The sequence below is a fragment of the Sinocyclocheilus anshuiensis genome, unplaced genomic scaffold (genome assembly GCF_001515605.1).
Source record: "Sinocyclocheilus anshuiensis isolate Anshui unplaced genomic scaffold, SAMN03320099.WGS_v1.1 scaffold1638, whole genome shotgun sequence".
In the NCBI taxonomy this organism is placed as follows: domain Eukaryota; kingdom Metazoa; phylum Chordata; class Actinopteri; order Cypriniformes; family Cyprinidae; genus Sinocyclocheilus; species Sinocyclocheilus anshuiensis.
In genome coordinates, this window is record NW_015542885.1 from 93,608 (window position 1) to 108,302 (window position 14,695).

Sequence of the window (14,695 nt, forward strand, 5' to 3'; positions counted from 1 at the left end):
ATAATAATACAATTATTATTATTATTATTATTATTATTATTATTATTAACATTAACTCTGAAAACCAATCATAACCAGTCACATTTCTAATGCCATAACCTACACCTAACTTTCTTCTGTTGGTCTCAGCAAAGTTTTCTGAGGAAAGTTCTACAGTACATGGCCTGTCATCTCTTTCCTAGCAAGAGGTTTAAGATTCCCTTCCTGTATAATTGTGCTTGACAGGCGGCAGCTTGCTTTGCTTTCATTATCTCAGTGTTTACTTCTGTTTTATGCTGACCGTGTGATATTTCAGTCGCTACTGATATCACACCGCTCAAAATTAACTGAGCTATAGTGCCGTCCATCCTATTGAAACAATTATTAGTAGCGGCACCGCTGCCAAAGAGTGCTTTTACACACAGCGAGTATATTGCGGTGAGGGGCTAGTCCATCACGTTAAGAGGATGGGAGAACCATTACACCTCTGGATAAACGTGAGAAGTATGTGTGTGCATGTGTTTGCACATGTGTGTGTAAATGAGAATGCGCTGAGAAGGGCCCGCTGGCTATAGACTTGGAAACCAAGCTCCTATGAAGCTCTATGTTCACCATTCCAGCTTTTAAAATGGGACAGCTCTTCCAAGCAGTTTTGGCTCTAAAACATCATTATGTCAGTTGTGCTACAATTTCAGGCACGGAGAGGTGCTTTGGTGAGTCTGCTAGCAGCACAGATGCATTTGTACCAGGGCAGAAAAACAAAGAGCCAAATTGTTAAATTGGTGCCATTTGGCCAAACAAAGATGTCATTCGATGTTACCATACGCAAGCACACTTGAGGTAAAACGGAACATTTCATGCAGAAATCCATTATGAACATGGCAGCGCTACAACCTGTTTGACAGATAATAGGAGGATGAAAATTATCGAAAACAAGTTTGAGAGCATGAAGTGCTCTCAGCTTTAGGTTCTTGGGAGAAACGTTCTATTTGCATGATGAGAGTGAGTAAGTGTATGAAGCACACTTTCCTGTCATCATTAAGTTTTAAAAATAACCCAAGGCCTGTAGCAGATGCTTCGAAGATAACATCTCATTGACAAAGAGCTGCTGCATCTCTCTGATTAGATCGACTTGAAAAACTTCATCTTTTATTACAGAGACAAATCCATCTGTGCCATACTAGCGTCATCAAGGAGATAAGTAAATTATCTCTTGTAGAACCCCAAAGTATTTCCACTGTCATGGCAGACTATATCTGAAAAAGGAGGTAGAGTGGTTTAAACACACAGTATACACTTAAAGGTGGACCAGAGACATTATAAGGAGGGAAAAAAACGAATGGGAAAAATCATGATGCACAATATGGCAGCTCTAGGAATTAAAATCCCAATTTGTTTTCTCTAGAACAAGCATGCACTTTTAACTAGACATGCCTGGGAAATCATTATCATGTAAATACTTTTCAATGGTTACAGTTACTTATGCCATTGTAGGAATGCTTTATTTTCCTCAATTAATTTATTCCAAAAGTGTCCAATAATAGTGCTCCCATGAGGCCTACCCCATATAGTAAATATGTAGGCCACTAACAATTCACTATACAATTTTAAACATTTGTTAAAAGTACAATTAACTTAGATGATTTAAAGTTAAAACACCTTAAAGGAAATGGAAATTTGTGGATTCCTTGTGGATTATTGTGATGTTTTTATTAGCTGTTTGAGCTCTCATTCTGACGGCACCCATTCACTGCAGAGGATCCATTGGTGAGCAAGTGATGTAATGTTATTCTGACGGCACCCATTCACTGCAGATGGTCCACTGGTGAGCAAGTGATGCAATGCTAAATTTCTCCAAATCTGTTCCGATGAAGAAATAAACTCATCTACATCTTGGATGGCCTGATTTTTTCATTATTGCCTGAACTATTCCTCAACTATTTAAATGATGGAAAATCAATGAGTCCACCTTTGAGATGCATAATAGTGCAATTCATATGACTAATTTATTGAATATTTAAAAAAATAATACAGTAGCTATTGATAATTATTTAAAAAAGAATGTGCTTGCTTGATTTGCATGCAGCAGAAAATATTAAAAATGTAATTAAAAGACAAATATTGGCATGTGTAGCATACGGTGTAGGATACGGCTTAAAAGAGATTATCCTAAAGGATAGAGAGAGTTAGACATGCATGGGAGTAAAATAGATTTTCCAACTTTCTCATAAGTTGAAAACAAAAATAATTGTCTGGCAATGATGAGAGCAGCTGTGATGTTTGATAAGTTGAAGAGCTAAACTTGCTGGAGTTTCCCAGCCGTTAGCACCCACCTGCCATGTTTTAATTGCTTTTTAGGGAAACAGACTTAAAAAAAAAAAATTAAGTTGTCCGAATTTGATGACTGAACACCATCTGCCTGCTGTAACACATGCCAGTTTCTCCTGTTGTCCATATACAAGACCACAAATATGCTGTATTCTGTCAGCCAATGCAAGTCCCTGGTGCACTGAACAAGCAAATTAAAATAGCATTATTTATTTATTTACTTATTTTGATCTCAGCTGCTATTTTATTCACACAAAAAGTAAAGAGATCACAGCGAATGGAAAGAAGAGAAAGGAATAGCTTGTGCACTAATTGCTCCAACTAAAACTTTATTTCTATTAACCAGTGCACTTATAATTTTATTATTGAGCATTTGATTATATGACTGTTTACAAAAATGCATTTTTATGGTATGCTAATCATGCTCGCCTATTTTCATTCAACAAGGGGAATGACCCTATAATTAGCTGTATTTCAAACGATTATATTAAAGCATAGATCCCAGCCTCAGTCTTTCTTGTAGGCTACGCAAATTATAGCGGTGGAACAGGCAATGCTGATGTTAAAATCTCTAAATAAATCTCTGTGAGCCAGGTGAAGTACAAAAATATGCTAACGGTGCCGTAGCCTTAGCAAAATATTGCTCATGTTCTTACAGACAGAAAAGGGAAAAGGAGGGAGGGAGGGAGAGAGAGAGAGAAGAGGAGTATGGGGAAGAGAGTCAGAAAATAATGAAGTAAAACAAGCTGAATACTGCAAGTCTAACCAGCCACTCTGCTACTGTTTGTTCGCTTGTTTGTTTTTTAATGTTTGTTTATGATTTCGCTCAGTCTTTCATTCAATTGTTCGCTTGTTTATGCATTTGTTCGTTCTCTCATTCGTTCACTCGTCATTTGTTTCCTCATTCTTTCTTTCTCCCTGGTGTGATTCTTATAAAAAAGATGGATATACTTGGCAGCTATAAAGACCTAATGGCAAGAGGAAACAAAATCGATCTCAACGGGTCAAGTGGGATTTTAGCAGACCAAGACATGAGGAGCAGTGAGGTGATTATGTTGTTTGATCTCTCGCCCTGAAATCCTGAGCTGCATGAAATGAAACTATTCTCAATGTTTGAAAGTAAGCCAACGGTTCAGCTTGAGGACATATAGCTGGCTGGCAGGGGTTATTGAGGTCTGACCTCTCTGAAGAACGATACAGTTTGCATAATCTTTCTATAGTATGTCAGACAGCTGTGTTACAGTGGAGACTTATGCCTGAGGCCCGTAGCCAAAGGAATAATCTTCTGGCAAACCTGCACATGGTGGAATAATACAAATACATTTGGGGGCCTCGAATTTGTGGGAAAGACTGTATATGTGCAATATGTTAGAGAGTCTACAGTATAGTTTTTCTAACACATTACAACAGTACGTCTGAATGACTTATGTAAGCCCTATTTAATTAGGCCTAATATTATGGTCATGTCTACCATTTAAGCTGAGCTATTTTAGCATGACATTGCAATTTAAATGTAATAAATGTACAAGATTATTAAAAACAGCACAAGATGCAACAAAACAGCGTTCAAAAGTCGGTAAGATTTTTTTAATGTTTCTGAAAGAAGTTTCTTATGCTCACCAAGTACAGTAAAAATATTGAGAATTATTATTACAAATTAAATAACTGCTTTCTATTTTAATAGTTTATTGATTTTTTTTTTTTTATTCAACAGCGATTCCTGCTGATTCTTGAAAAATTATTCTAATGCTGCTGATTTGGTGCTCAAGAACCCTTTCATATTATTATTAATGTATAAAATAGTTGTGGTGCTTAATATTTTTGTGGAAACAAATTCATTGATGAATAGAAAGTTAAAAAAAACAGCATTTATTTGAAAGAGATTATTTTGTAAATCTTTACTGTCAGTTTTGATCAATTTAATGCATCCTTGCTGAATTAAAGAATTCATTTCTTTAAAAAAAATAACACCAACCCCAAACTTTTGAATGTTAATATTCGTAGACCAATATTTACAAAAATAGCACAGACTGAATGCAAGAAGACAAATATTTAGCAAATGCACTAAATAACAAAACAAATCATAGTCTGCACAAAAAACGTCAGCCATACGGATGAGCATTGCCAGGAAAATTGCTCAAAGCAGGCGATTTGAAATCTGACAGTAATTGTGTTGAAATGTATTGTTAAAGGCACTGAATTTCTTACGACACCTCAAAGGAGAGGAATTTAGAGATGCAATACCTCTGAAAGTGTCTGATGTGCTGACAGTCCAACAGCACAGTAAAGACAACACACTGTCAAAATCCTCTCCAAAATCCTCCATTTAAAAAAATTCAAACACTGGCCCTAAAAATATTAGAGCTAAAAACATGAGACTACTAGCCATTTTCACAAATCGCCCATCCTTCTCTTTTTCTGTTCTTCACCACTTTTGTCTTCCTCTTTTACAGTTATCTGAGGAGCACCAATCAACACATTCTGTTTTTCCAGCTTTCACTCCGGACAGAGAGCTCTAACTGGAAATGCATGAAGCTGCACTGGCTTGTGAGTAAAACTTGTCGAGAATCGCTCTAGTACGCCACTTTTTCTGGTCTTGCATATTCCAGTCTTACATATTTATTGTTTTGGTTTATAGTTGAGTGGTTTGAGATTAATTATTTGTTGCACATGAATCCATTACGTGCATTTCTACATGCTCTCAGCAGGCAAACATGGGTCTTTTCTAGTCAATACTGAATAGGGCACTCAGCATGATAGGCAATCACCTCAGATCAATACTAATGTTTTTAGAGACTTCGGGCAAGCTTTGTTCGACAAAGAAACCGCTATTTAATTTAGTCAGAGTATATTTATTATCAGCATTAATTTATAGGCTCAGTACGTTTCACCCAACTGACTGCACCGTCTTTTCTGCTTCAGCTATTGTTTGAATAGCAAAGATGCTGTGCAAAATGTCTCCTCAGACTTCAATTTCAAACGCTTTCTTCTTGGTTTTTAGAAGCCTATAAGACACACCTCACCGAGTGCCTGTATGGGCTGTTCTAGTTCTTTTAAATGCTTCGGCATGGAAGAATCCACACTTAATTTTCTAATTCAAAGTTCAATTTCTTGTAAAATTGCCATCTGACAGCAGCTCTCAGATCTAACGAACAGAAGCATTTTATTTTGCTCTTTAATATCAGCCCTCAGAACCAGTACACCTTCCTCCAAGATGGTTTAGAAGGACAGAGTGACTGAAGCAAAGGTCAGATGGTCTTAAAAGGAAGACTATTCTTACCGTCCGCTTACTACAAAACACGCCACCAGGAAGATAAGGAGCACAATGCCACCGGCTACGGACACCGCAAGGATTGTGGACTGGTTAGGGTCCCCAATGGCCAGCATATCTAAAGAGGGAGGAAAAGAAAAATTTGCATCAATGTTAACCCTCATGTTCTGTTTTTGAGATTGACTCTTTTTCTGTTTGGCCTCAAAGTCCCCAATAAATTCCTCTGACTTAATCAAAACCCACAAGAAAGATATTCAGACATTCATCCCACCCCACCCATCTATACTAATACTATTAATATTATTATTATTGATATGCATTATTTTATTATTTAAATGATAAATATAAACAAATCAATAAAGAAATACATTACTATTGTAATAATACTATTGTTATGTAAAATAAAATATACGTATTTAATAATAAGAAGAACAACAAAACTAAAATAAACAATACTGAAACTTTAACCTTCTGTTTTAAAACAGGCTTGTTTATTTCTGTTTTAAGTAGACTTGCATTTTTCAAAATATAGATTTTTATGCAGTATAGTGACATTGGTTGTGAAAAATTTATTGCATTTAGCCTATTAATGTTTTATACCAAACAAGTAATGTTACATCTTTCACGGAAAACCTTTGAACATGTTATCAACAAAGTATGTTTTTTTTTAAGTATGTGGTATCTTAGACCCCAAAGAGGGTTAAATATTTAGCTTCAATGTCAAACTTTGCTTTGGTTCGCTCTGAAAAACCAGAACCAGCTGCATTCGGCCACTAAATATGTAGACGAAGGCAGGAGTCAATTTTCTAATTTACACATGCCATCCAAATAGGTATGTTAACAGAGGGAATAACAGGCTTGGTTTGAAAGTTTCATGGCGAGAATATGGATTTTATGCTGCCGCAATCAACTCATTACTCAAAACAAATACAACATTCATCAAGCCTGGCAATGCATGAGTAACCGCCTCTTTCAGGGAAATGAATATCTCCAGCAACAGGAATTGGTTTAGAATTCCATTCGACTCCATTTAAAATCTCAGGTATGCACCACATGCAGAAAGAGATTGCAACTTTCTGAGTCAGGACCAGACGCATGAAGTTTGCTAAATAGGAATAACAGCTATATGATCATACCAAGACTTTTTTTGCCCTTTTTTGACACTTATTTTGACAGGACAATGAGAGATATGATCGGAAAAGACATTGAGAGCAGAAAGAACAGGACTGGGGGAAAAAGGCAAGCAAGATTCATGGTTTATAAAAAACTGGAAACCTTTACAACCAACTTGCATTAAACATGAAAATGCCATTAGATACTATTAATGCAGCTTAACTTTAGCAGCCCTAACAAAATAAATAAATTACAACTATAGTACTCTGTAAAAATTAAAAGCAAACTAAAACTAACAATAAGTGAAAGTTACAAAGATACGTTTAAAGAAAAATGTAATTAAAATTTAATTCCAAATGATAATAACCTAACTTCTAGCCAATGGTTCCATAAAGGGATTTTTCTACATTATCAGACTAAACGCATGCAATTTACAGTACTGCCCGTTCTGCTCTGATGTTTGTATGAACAAATGCACGCGGTGTAAGCCGTTTATGAATGTCACCGTGAGCCAAAGGCTTAAGAATATCTCATATAATTAAAAGAGCAATTACTATACTGGACTCCGTTAATTTTCAGCTTGGCAGATCAGGTCCGCTGAGCTCTGTGATATGCTTCCAGAGATGCTCGCTGGGCCGTAACGTGCTTTAAATTAGGTGCATATACCACAAGGTATCTGTGTTTACCATATGCCCCAAAGCCTTTTAAAATGTGCCTCCATTCTTTTATCCACATAAAGAAACATACTCAACATAGCCTTGTTTGTCCTCACAAGATATGGCGACACAGTGCTCACCCCCCAAAGAGCATAAGCAGGAGGTTTGGTAAATAAGTCACACACTTTAAGTTTTCTATTAATCAAATAATCCACAAAATATTAAGCAGCACAACTGTTTTCAACATTGATAAAAATGTTTCTTTAGCACCAAATCAGCATATTAGAATGATTTCTGAAAGATCATGTGACACTGAAGACTGGAGTAATAGCTGCTGAAAATTCAGCTTTGCCATCACCGGAATAAATTACATTTGAAAATATATTACAGTTAAAGTTTTAAATGATAATTACATTTCACAATATTACTGTTTTACTGTATTTCTGATCAAATCAATACATTTATTGAAATTAAATAAATGCCTTTTTTAAAAACATTTTAAAAAATCTTACCGACCCTGTCTAAAAATCTAGAAATAACTGAAACTACTGCATGGAAACACAGAAAAGGCATAATAAAGAATTCATACAAAAACGGAGGTTAAAATGCCCAAAATAACATCACTATCTCCTCACAGTGATTCTATTTGAGCTGGTTTGCGGTGGGCCCACGAAAGATTTGCGGTATGCTACTGATGAACCATCAATAAAGTGGAAGAAAGAAAGAGAAAAAGTCTTAGGGAGAAAGTAAAAGAAAAAGAAAACTGCTGAGAAAAGTATAAAATCATTACCCTCATGACTGGTCTCCAGCTCTATCTCCCCACCGTAGTTGCCGTAGCCTCCATCAGTGCGCGCCCTCACTCTGAACACATAGGTGGTGCCCGGCTTCAGTCCTTCCACTGTCATTGTGTGGGCTTTGGTCTTCAGAACCGTGTAGTTCTGGTCTCTTTGGTTCTGGAATGGAAAAACAAAGCAACATTCACTTTCACTCACAGTGAGATTGATTTGTTTAGTAGGATTTAGAGACTGAGGACAGATAATGATGGAAAATTTAGACTTGAATAGCATTCCTGTCAGATGTTATTGCGGATTTGAAAATGTTTTACTAACACTTATACTACCGTTCAAAAGTTTGGAGTTGGTATAAATGTTTCTGAAGGAAAATGTTCTTATGCTTACCAAAACTGGATTTTTTTTTTAAATAAAAAAATAGAGTTAAAAAACATTAATATTCTCAACTATTATTACGATAAATAACTGATTTCTATTTTAATATATTTTAAAATATAATTTATTCCTGTGAAACAAAGCTAAATTCTCAGCAGTCATTACTCCAGCCTCAAGTGTCACATGATCCTTCCGAAATCATTTTAATATGCTGATTTGGTGTTTAAGAAACATTTCTTATTACAATCAATGTTGAAAACAGTTGTGCCAATTAATATTTTTGTGAACACCATGATACATTTTTTTATTCATTGTATTAATTCTATTCATTCTTTGATGAATATAAAGTACAAAAAACAGCATTTATTTGAAAAATATATTTTTAAACCATGTCAAATGAATGCATCCTTGCAGAATAAAATACTTTTTGAACGGTAGTGTAATACTGACAAACAGTTTAAAATCACACTTTCTCTGCAATTTCTTTCAGCAGACATTTCTGTATGAAATTATAAAAGTTAACAAGCCTTCTGTTAAGTCTTGCTGCAATGCTGTGCTAACAATGTTAACCATTCAATCTTGTTAAAGCTGCTTCAGGTAAACGGCAGGGTGGCAGCATTGATGTGCAGCATGTAGAGCAGCAGAATTTCGAGGCTGTGCAGTAGAATATGACATAAGAGGATTAATGAAGGATATTATTTCAGCAGCACGTTAACACTGTAGCCAGTACACTTCATAGAGGCAGATGCTGGGGTGCTAACAGACCAGGCAAAGCTTTAATTTACATTGTTTGACATGATTATTGGTGTGATTATAGTTACATGAGTCAGACATCTGCAGTGGTGTGTGAATGTGAGTCTATCAATATTTTGTGTTGATTAATTTTGTAGTAATTACCAAGACTGCCAGCTAACACTTAACATGGCAGATTCACATATTCTCTGATGCATATTGTACACAAAAATGGCAAGAGCTGGCTGAAAGCGCTAGTTTGGATATGGCTGACTGATGCTGACTTATAGTCAGCAGTCTGGCTATGCATTACACTTACATTAACACATTTGGCTGATGCTTTTATCCAAAGTGACTTGCATTCAAGGTACACAAGTCTAAAAAAGTCTAACAAAATATTGCAATATGATCTTATAAACTGATTATATAAACCTAGAATGGACAAAAGGAATCAGCCACTAGCTACCAGTCACTGAATCAGTCCGGCGATGGAGCCAAAACCCCTTTCAAAATAAATAAATCTCTTCCAAATATTAAAGAGCATCTCATAACCAAATGGGTTCTGGGAAAGACTTGGTCTCTGTCCACCACACCCAGAATGTAGGAGGGCAGAGCAGGTTTGTTTCTGAGGGCGTGGGATCGTTCCAGTTCCAACAAACACAGCATGAACCACATGATTTCCAATGCCAGACACCCATCTGGGCATTCAGTCTGAGCTGACATCCCATAATCGCACAGCAACCAGTATGTGTGCCAGACTAGACTGGGTCAGTGCGACTGCATCTGTGCAGGATTGATGTAAAAAAAAAAACTTTTGCCTGAGACCAGACAGTATGCTTTGAAATCTTAAGAATAAATCTTAGAGGAGATGCCATATTTAAATTGATGGGAATGAAAACGAGGCTGAGTTAGGGAGAGAAAAGCAAACTGTTCAATATGTGTAAATCAGAAAAAAAACAAAAAAAACAACAACTATATATATATATATATATATATATATATATAACTGAAATGTATTTTTTATTTAAATGTATTATTATTATGTATTGAATAAAATATAATAGGAATTATTGGATGTACTGTATATTTCTATGCCTCACAGCTTTGGTTGCATTACTTATAAACAACTGTGTGTCAGCATGTTCCCCTTTAGTCTGGATATGTGTGTGTGTGTGTGTGTGTACAGGTCTGTTACAGTGAAGGTATTCTCTCTGACCAGAGATGTCAATATATAAAACATAAAATAAACTAAAATAAAATATTGGATATAATGAGGTGCAGCTTGTTCAATGTGTACGGGTTCAATAAAACAAACAAAATCCATCCATCGATTAATAAAATTTCCTCTGATCTGAGATGTCAATAAAAAAGAAATAAACATAGAGTTCAGAATAGAGTAAATACAAAGAGTTCAGCCCATTCAATGTGTACAACATGTTCAATAAAATAAAATACAACTTTTAAATGTTGGATATTATTCAGCCTGTTCAATGTGTACAACAGGTTCTAAACAAAACAAAACAAAAATACTGGACATTAATCTCTGTATGGACTATATCTTTAACCCACACAGACTTGATTTCATTACTTATTAACAAATGTGTGTGCATGTTCTCCTTTAGTCTGGATGTGTTTGAGAGTCTGTGTATACACTTGTGTTTCAGTGAAGGTATTCTCTTTGATCAGTGACGTCAACCCTGGTTTCATTCTCCCGTTATAATTAAAGAGCTATGCGTATATGTGTGAGCAGTCGGCTGTGGCATACGTGGTCTACTGATTGCTTTCATTCCCAAAGGCACGATGATGCTTCAGCCCTCAATTACACATGCCAGGGCTGCCTGGACAACTGCAATCGTTACAGCTTTTAATGGAGGTCAAAGAAGCATGTTTGTAATCTGTATGTGAGGATGATAACTCTGCTTGTTAGAGTAGCGCAGATGGAAATAAAACAGGAGAGAATAAGAAGAGAGGAGAGGAGATGAGATTAGATGTACCTTCTCATAGTAGATGACTTCATATTCCACTATGACTCCGTTTGGTCTGTCGGGTCCCTGCCAGGCCAGTGTGATACTGTCTTTACTCTTTCTCTCCTTCAGGATCACATTCACTGCAAACAGAGTGAGACAGAGCCACAATGAGAGAGATTTCTCCTTTTTGCATACAACATGGTACAATTATATCTATACGTATTCAAGACCACCTCAGTTCAATCGCAGCTTCTTGACCCACATGGTTTTATTCCAGTTACACCTCTATTGATACAAAATAAAGCCATCTTACAATCCATTACAGACTTGAGAGTGCTTTACACACAGACACACAAGTGAAACCTTTGTCTAAAGAGAGACAAAGGGGGGCCACACAACAGCAGGTAATTACACTTCTGAAATACAGTCTAACACCTTCTCTGTCTCTCTCGTCTGTCCCTTCATCTCTCTCACTACAGCAGGACAGACACAGAAAGAGAATGAGAAGGGGGGAGGGAGATTGCAGTAGAGACAGCGGGTCTGATATTTGGTCAGATGGTTGGAGGTAAATTCACCTGGTGTCCTTCACCTCTTCTGTGCTCTGAGATCTGTGAACAGCCTTCAAAATTACACCAGACATGCACACACACACACACACACACACACACACACACACAAATACAGAAACTCCTTGAAGACTGTATATTTCTATTTAAAAAATCACAGTTCTCACCAAAATATTAAGCGGCACAACTGTTTTCTACATTGATAATAATGAGAAATGTTTCTTAAGCACTAAATCAGCATATTAGAATGATATCTGAAGTAATGTGAGACTGAAGTGAAGAAATTTCATAATAAATTAATTACATATATTTAATTTCATAATACATTAAAATAGAAAACAGCTGTCAAACTGTAACAATATTTCACAATATTACTGTTTTACTGTATTTTTCTACCACTTAAAATTTTAAACAATACTGTATCTACTTTTGATTTCCAAAATATCTTACTTGATAATATATTTGTATATAATATATCATATATATAAAAAAATATGTAATAATTAAATTAAAAATTAATAATGCAAAATCTGATGGCCTAGAATTTATGATTTTATTGATCTTCATAAAACTAAATGAATTCATTAATTCATTAAAAACATAAATGCAAAGAAAGAAAGAAAATTATTAATTTGATTCTTAAATTGATTATTCATTTTAAATAACATTTTTTTTTACCTTTACGGCTACATTTTTATTATGTTTTATTTTGTTATATAAGGTTCTTGATTTGCTCTTGCTTGCTGTGTTTTAAAACACTAGTACATATAAACCAGTGTTTCCCAACCTTTTTTTAGTCGCGGCACCCTTTGGAAATTTTAACAAACTTGTGGCACCCTACAAAATAAATTTTGTCACAATATTTGAATTTCTAACTTCAATATGATACTTTGAAAAGTATCGAAATTCGGTACAGCAGGGAAGAACTGCAGAATGTGTCACATATATATAGGCTATATATATATATATATATATATATATATATATGTCAGATATTTTTAATATTTTTATTTTTTTCACACCACGTGAAAGTGAAACTAATTTTCGGTGAACTAATTTTCAGCAGCCGGAATTTCGGTGCTTCTCTAATTATTGGCGACATCAGAAATGGATATTATATAATAGATGCTTTTTTGAACATTTTAGCAATTTAAAAATATTAAAAAAAGATTTTTTACACGGCACCCCGGTTGGGAAACACTGATATAAACTACTTAGCTGTCTAAAGAACTAGAAAGTGACAAATTATGAAATAAATAAACACAATAAAATAAATAAAAGTTAATTGTGGTCATTTAAAATGCATCTCCCATTGCATCAGGCTGAAAAAAAAAAAACGTTTTGTGGAAGTTTTATTCTGAAGAGTGCCATTAAATGTGCATTTTATGAGAAGCATTAATTCCTAAATTGCTCGAAACTATATAATATTCGGATTCATGTTGGTTCATGCTTTGACGTGGCTGAATGTATAAATCATCGGGATCTTTGACCCTGTTCCGACACTAAGCGCTTCTCTCTCAGCATGTGCCCGTTCTGCTCAAGAGCTTCCCTCTACAGCCCGAACACTTTCATACATATTTAATACCTCAACCGGAGCCTTACACAAGGCCCAAAACCACCATATACACATTCACAAACACACATTTAATGAGAACACGCCTGCACTGATGATGACCCTTGTCAGCCCATCAGAGGTGTGAGACAGGAAGTTGTGAGGGCAGTTGTGTCTTCAGCACATTTTCACATGAGTCCTGACTTTAGATAACATATTCGATGACATGTATTATTTAGAGCATTTGGATTACTATGAACTTATGAACTTCCACAGAGGTTGTGTGTGTGAGAGAGAGAGATGGGAATCTGCAAATGCCAATCTGGTCGAACAACAACCCTCTGGCTGTACCGAGCCTCTACTTTGTCCGATATCGAATGCTGGGACCTTGAGCTGAGCAACATCGCCGGGGAAAATTCACAATACGCTGCATCACAAAGACCAGGTCACAAACGCAAACACACACTAGACTCAAGGGCTGTCAAACACTGGAGAGTTTTTAGAGATCTCACTGAATAAAACAGATAACCTTCACTGTCAAGAGTAAAGGTTTGGGATGTATAACATTTTGAATAAGAAAGGGAGAAAAACTGAAAAGAGAGACATTATTTACCTCTCTTGAAACAGAGACACACCAACATTGACTGCAAAAATCATTTGAAGTGTGTTATGTTTATGGAAATCTAATGAGGACCTCTTCACAGAAAAACAATTACCTCAGGCATGCTGGTTTCTAGTTTATCAACAGGTAGCGTTGTGCCAGCTTTGGCATTCAAAGTGTAACATTGCATCCTAACCAGGTCCAACACGATGCAACATTTGAACACTGAATAATTTATCAGTCTAGCAAAATGCTGCATGAAGTGACAAAATTTCAGTCAGATCCAGTCAGATGATGTTAGGTTTTAAACCATCAGATTTCACCGAGGGCACAATGCAACAAAAATAGATACCAAGCAACATTTAAACATTATCATGGAAGAAAAGACACAATGTACCTGTCTGACTGGTGGTGATGTTGACAGTGACTTGTTGTTTAGGGGTTGGGCTCAGATCGGACACTCCGTTCACCGCCTCTATGCTGAAGGTGTAGTTGGTGTTGGACAGCAGGTCCGTGATCAACACTTTAGGGATTGAGAGACCAAACTGTCTAGGTACAAAGTGGACGCTGTTGCTGCAGGGGCTGCATGTCTTGCCGTCACTGGCGCACTTCCTGCAGTGGACGTTGTAGGTGACGTCCCCTCGGCCGCCGCTGTCTCTGGGAGGACTCCACTCTAAAGTCACAGAGGTGTCGTTGAGGGTGGAGATGGGGTTCTCGGCTGCAGATGGAGGTCCTGGGAGCAAAAAAAGAGAGAAAATACAGAA

General features: G+C 36.2%; 1 protein-coding gene across 1 annotated transcript in view; it reads right to left on the reverse strand.

Moving 5' to 3' along the window:
• The window catches only part of epha4b (eph receptor A4b), a 114,779-nt gene that overhangs the window by 34,841 nt on the left and 65,243 nt on the right, over positions 1-14,695 (reverse strand). Inside the window, exons 5-8 of the mRNA XM_016494338.1 lie at positions 14,329-14,664; positions 11,240-11,352; positions 8,138-8,300; positions 5,588-5,696 (exon numbers count right to left, since the gene is read on the reverse strand). Coding sequence (XP_016349824.1) covers positions 5,588-5,696; positions 8,138-8,300; positions 11,240-11,352; positions 14,329-14,664 — 721 coding nt within the window. The remainder of the gene's footprint in view (positions 1-5,587; positions 5,697-8,137; positions 8,301-11,239; positions 11,353-14,328; positions 14,665-14,695) is intronic.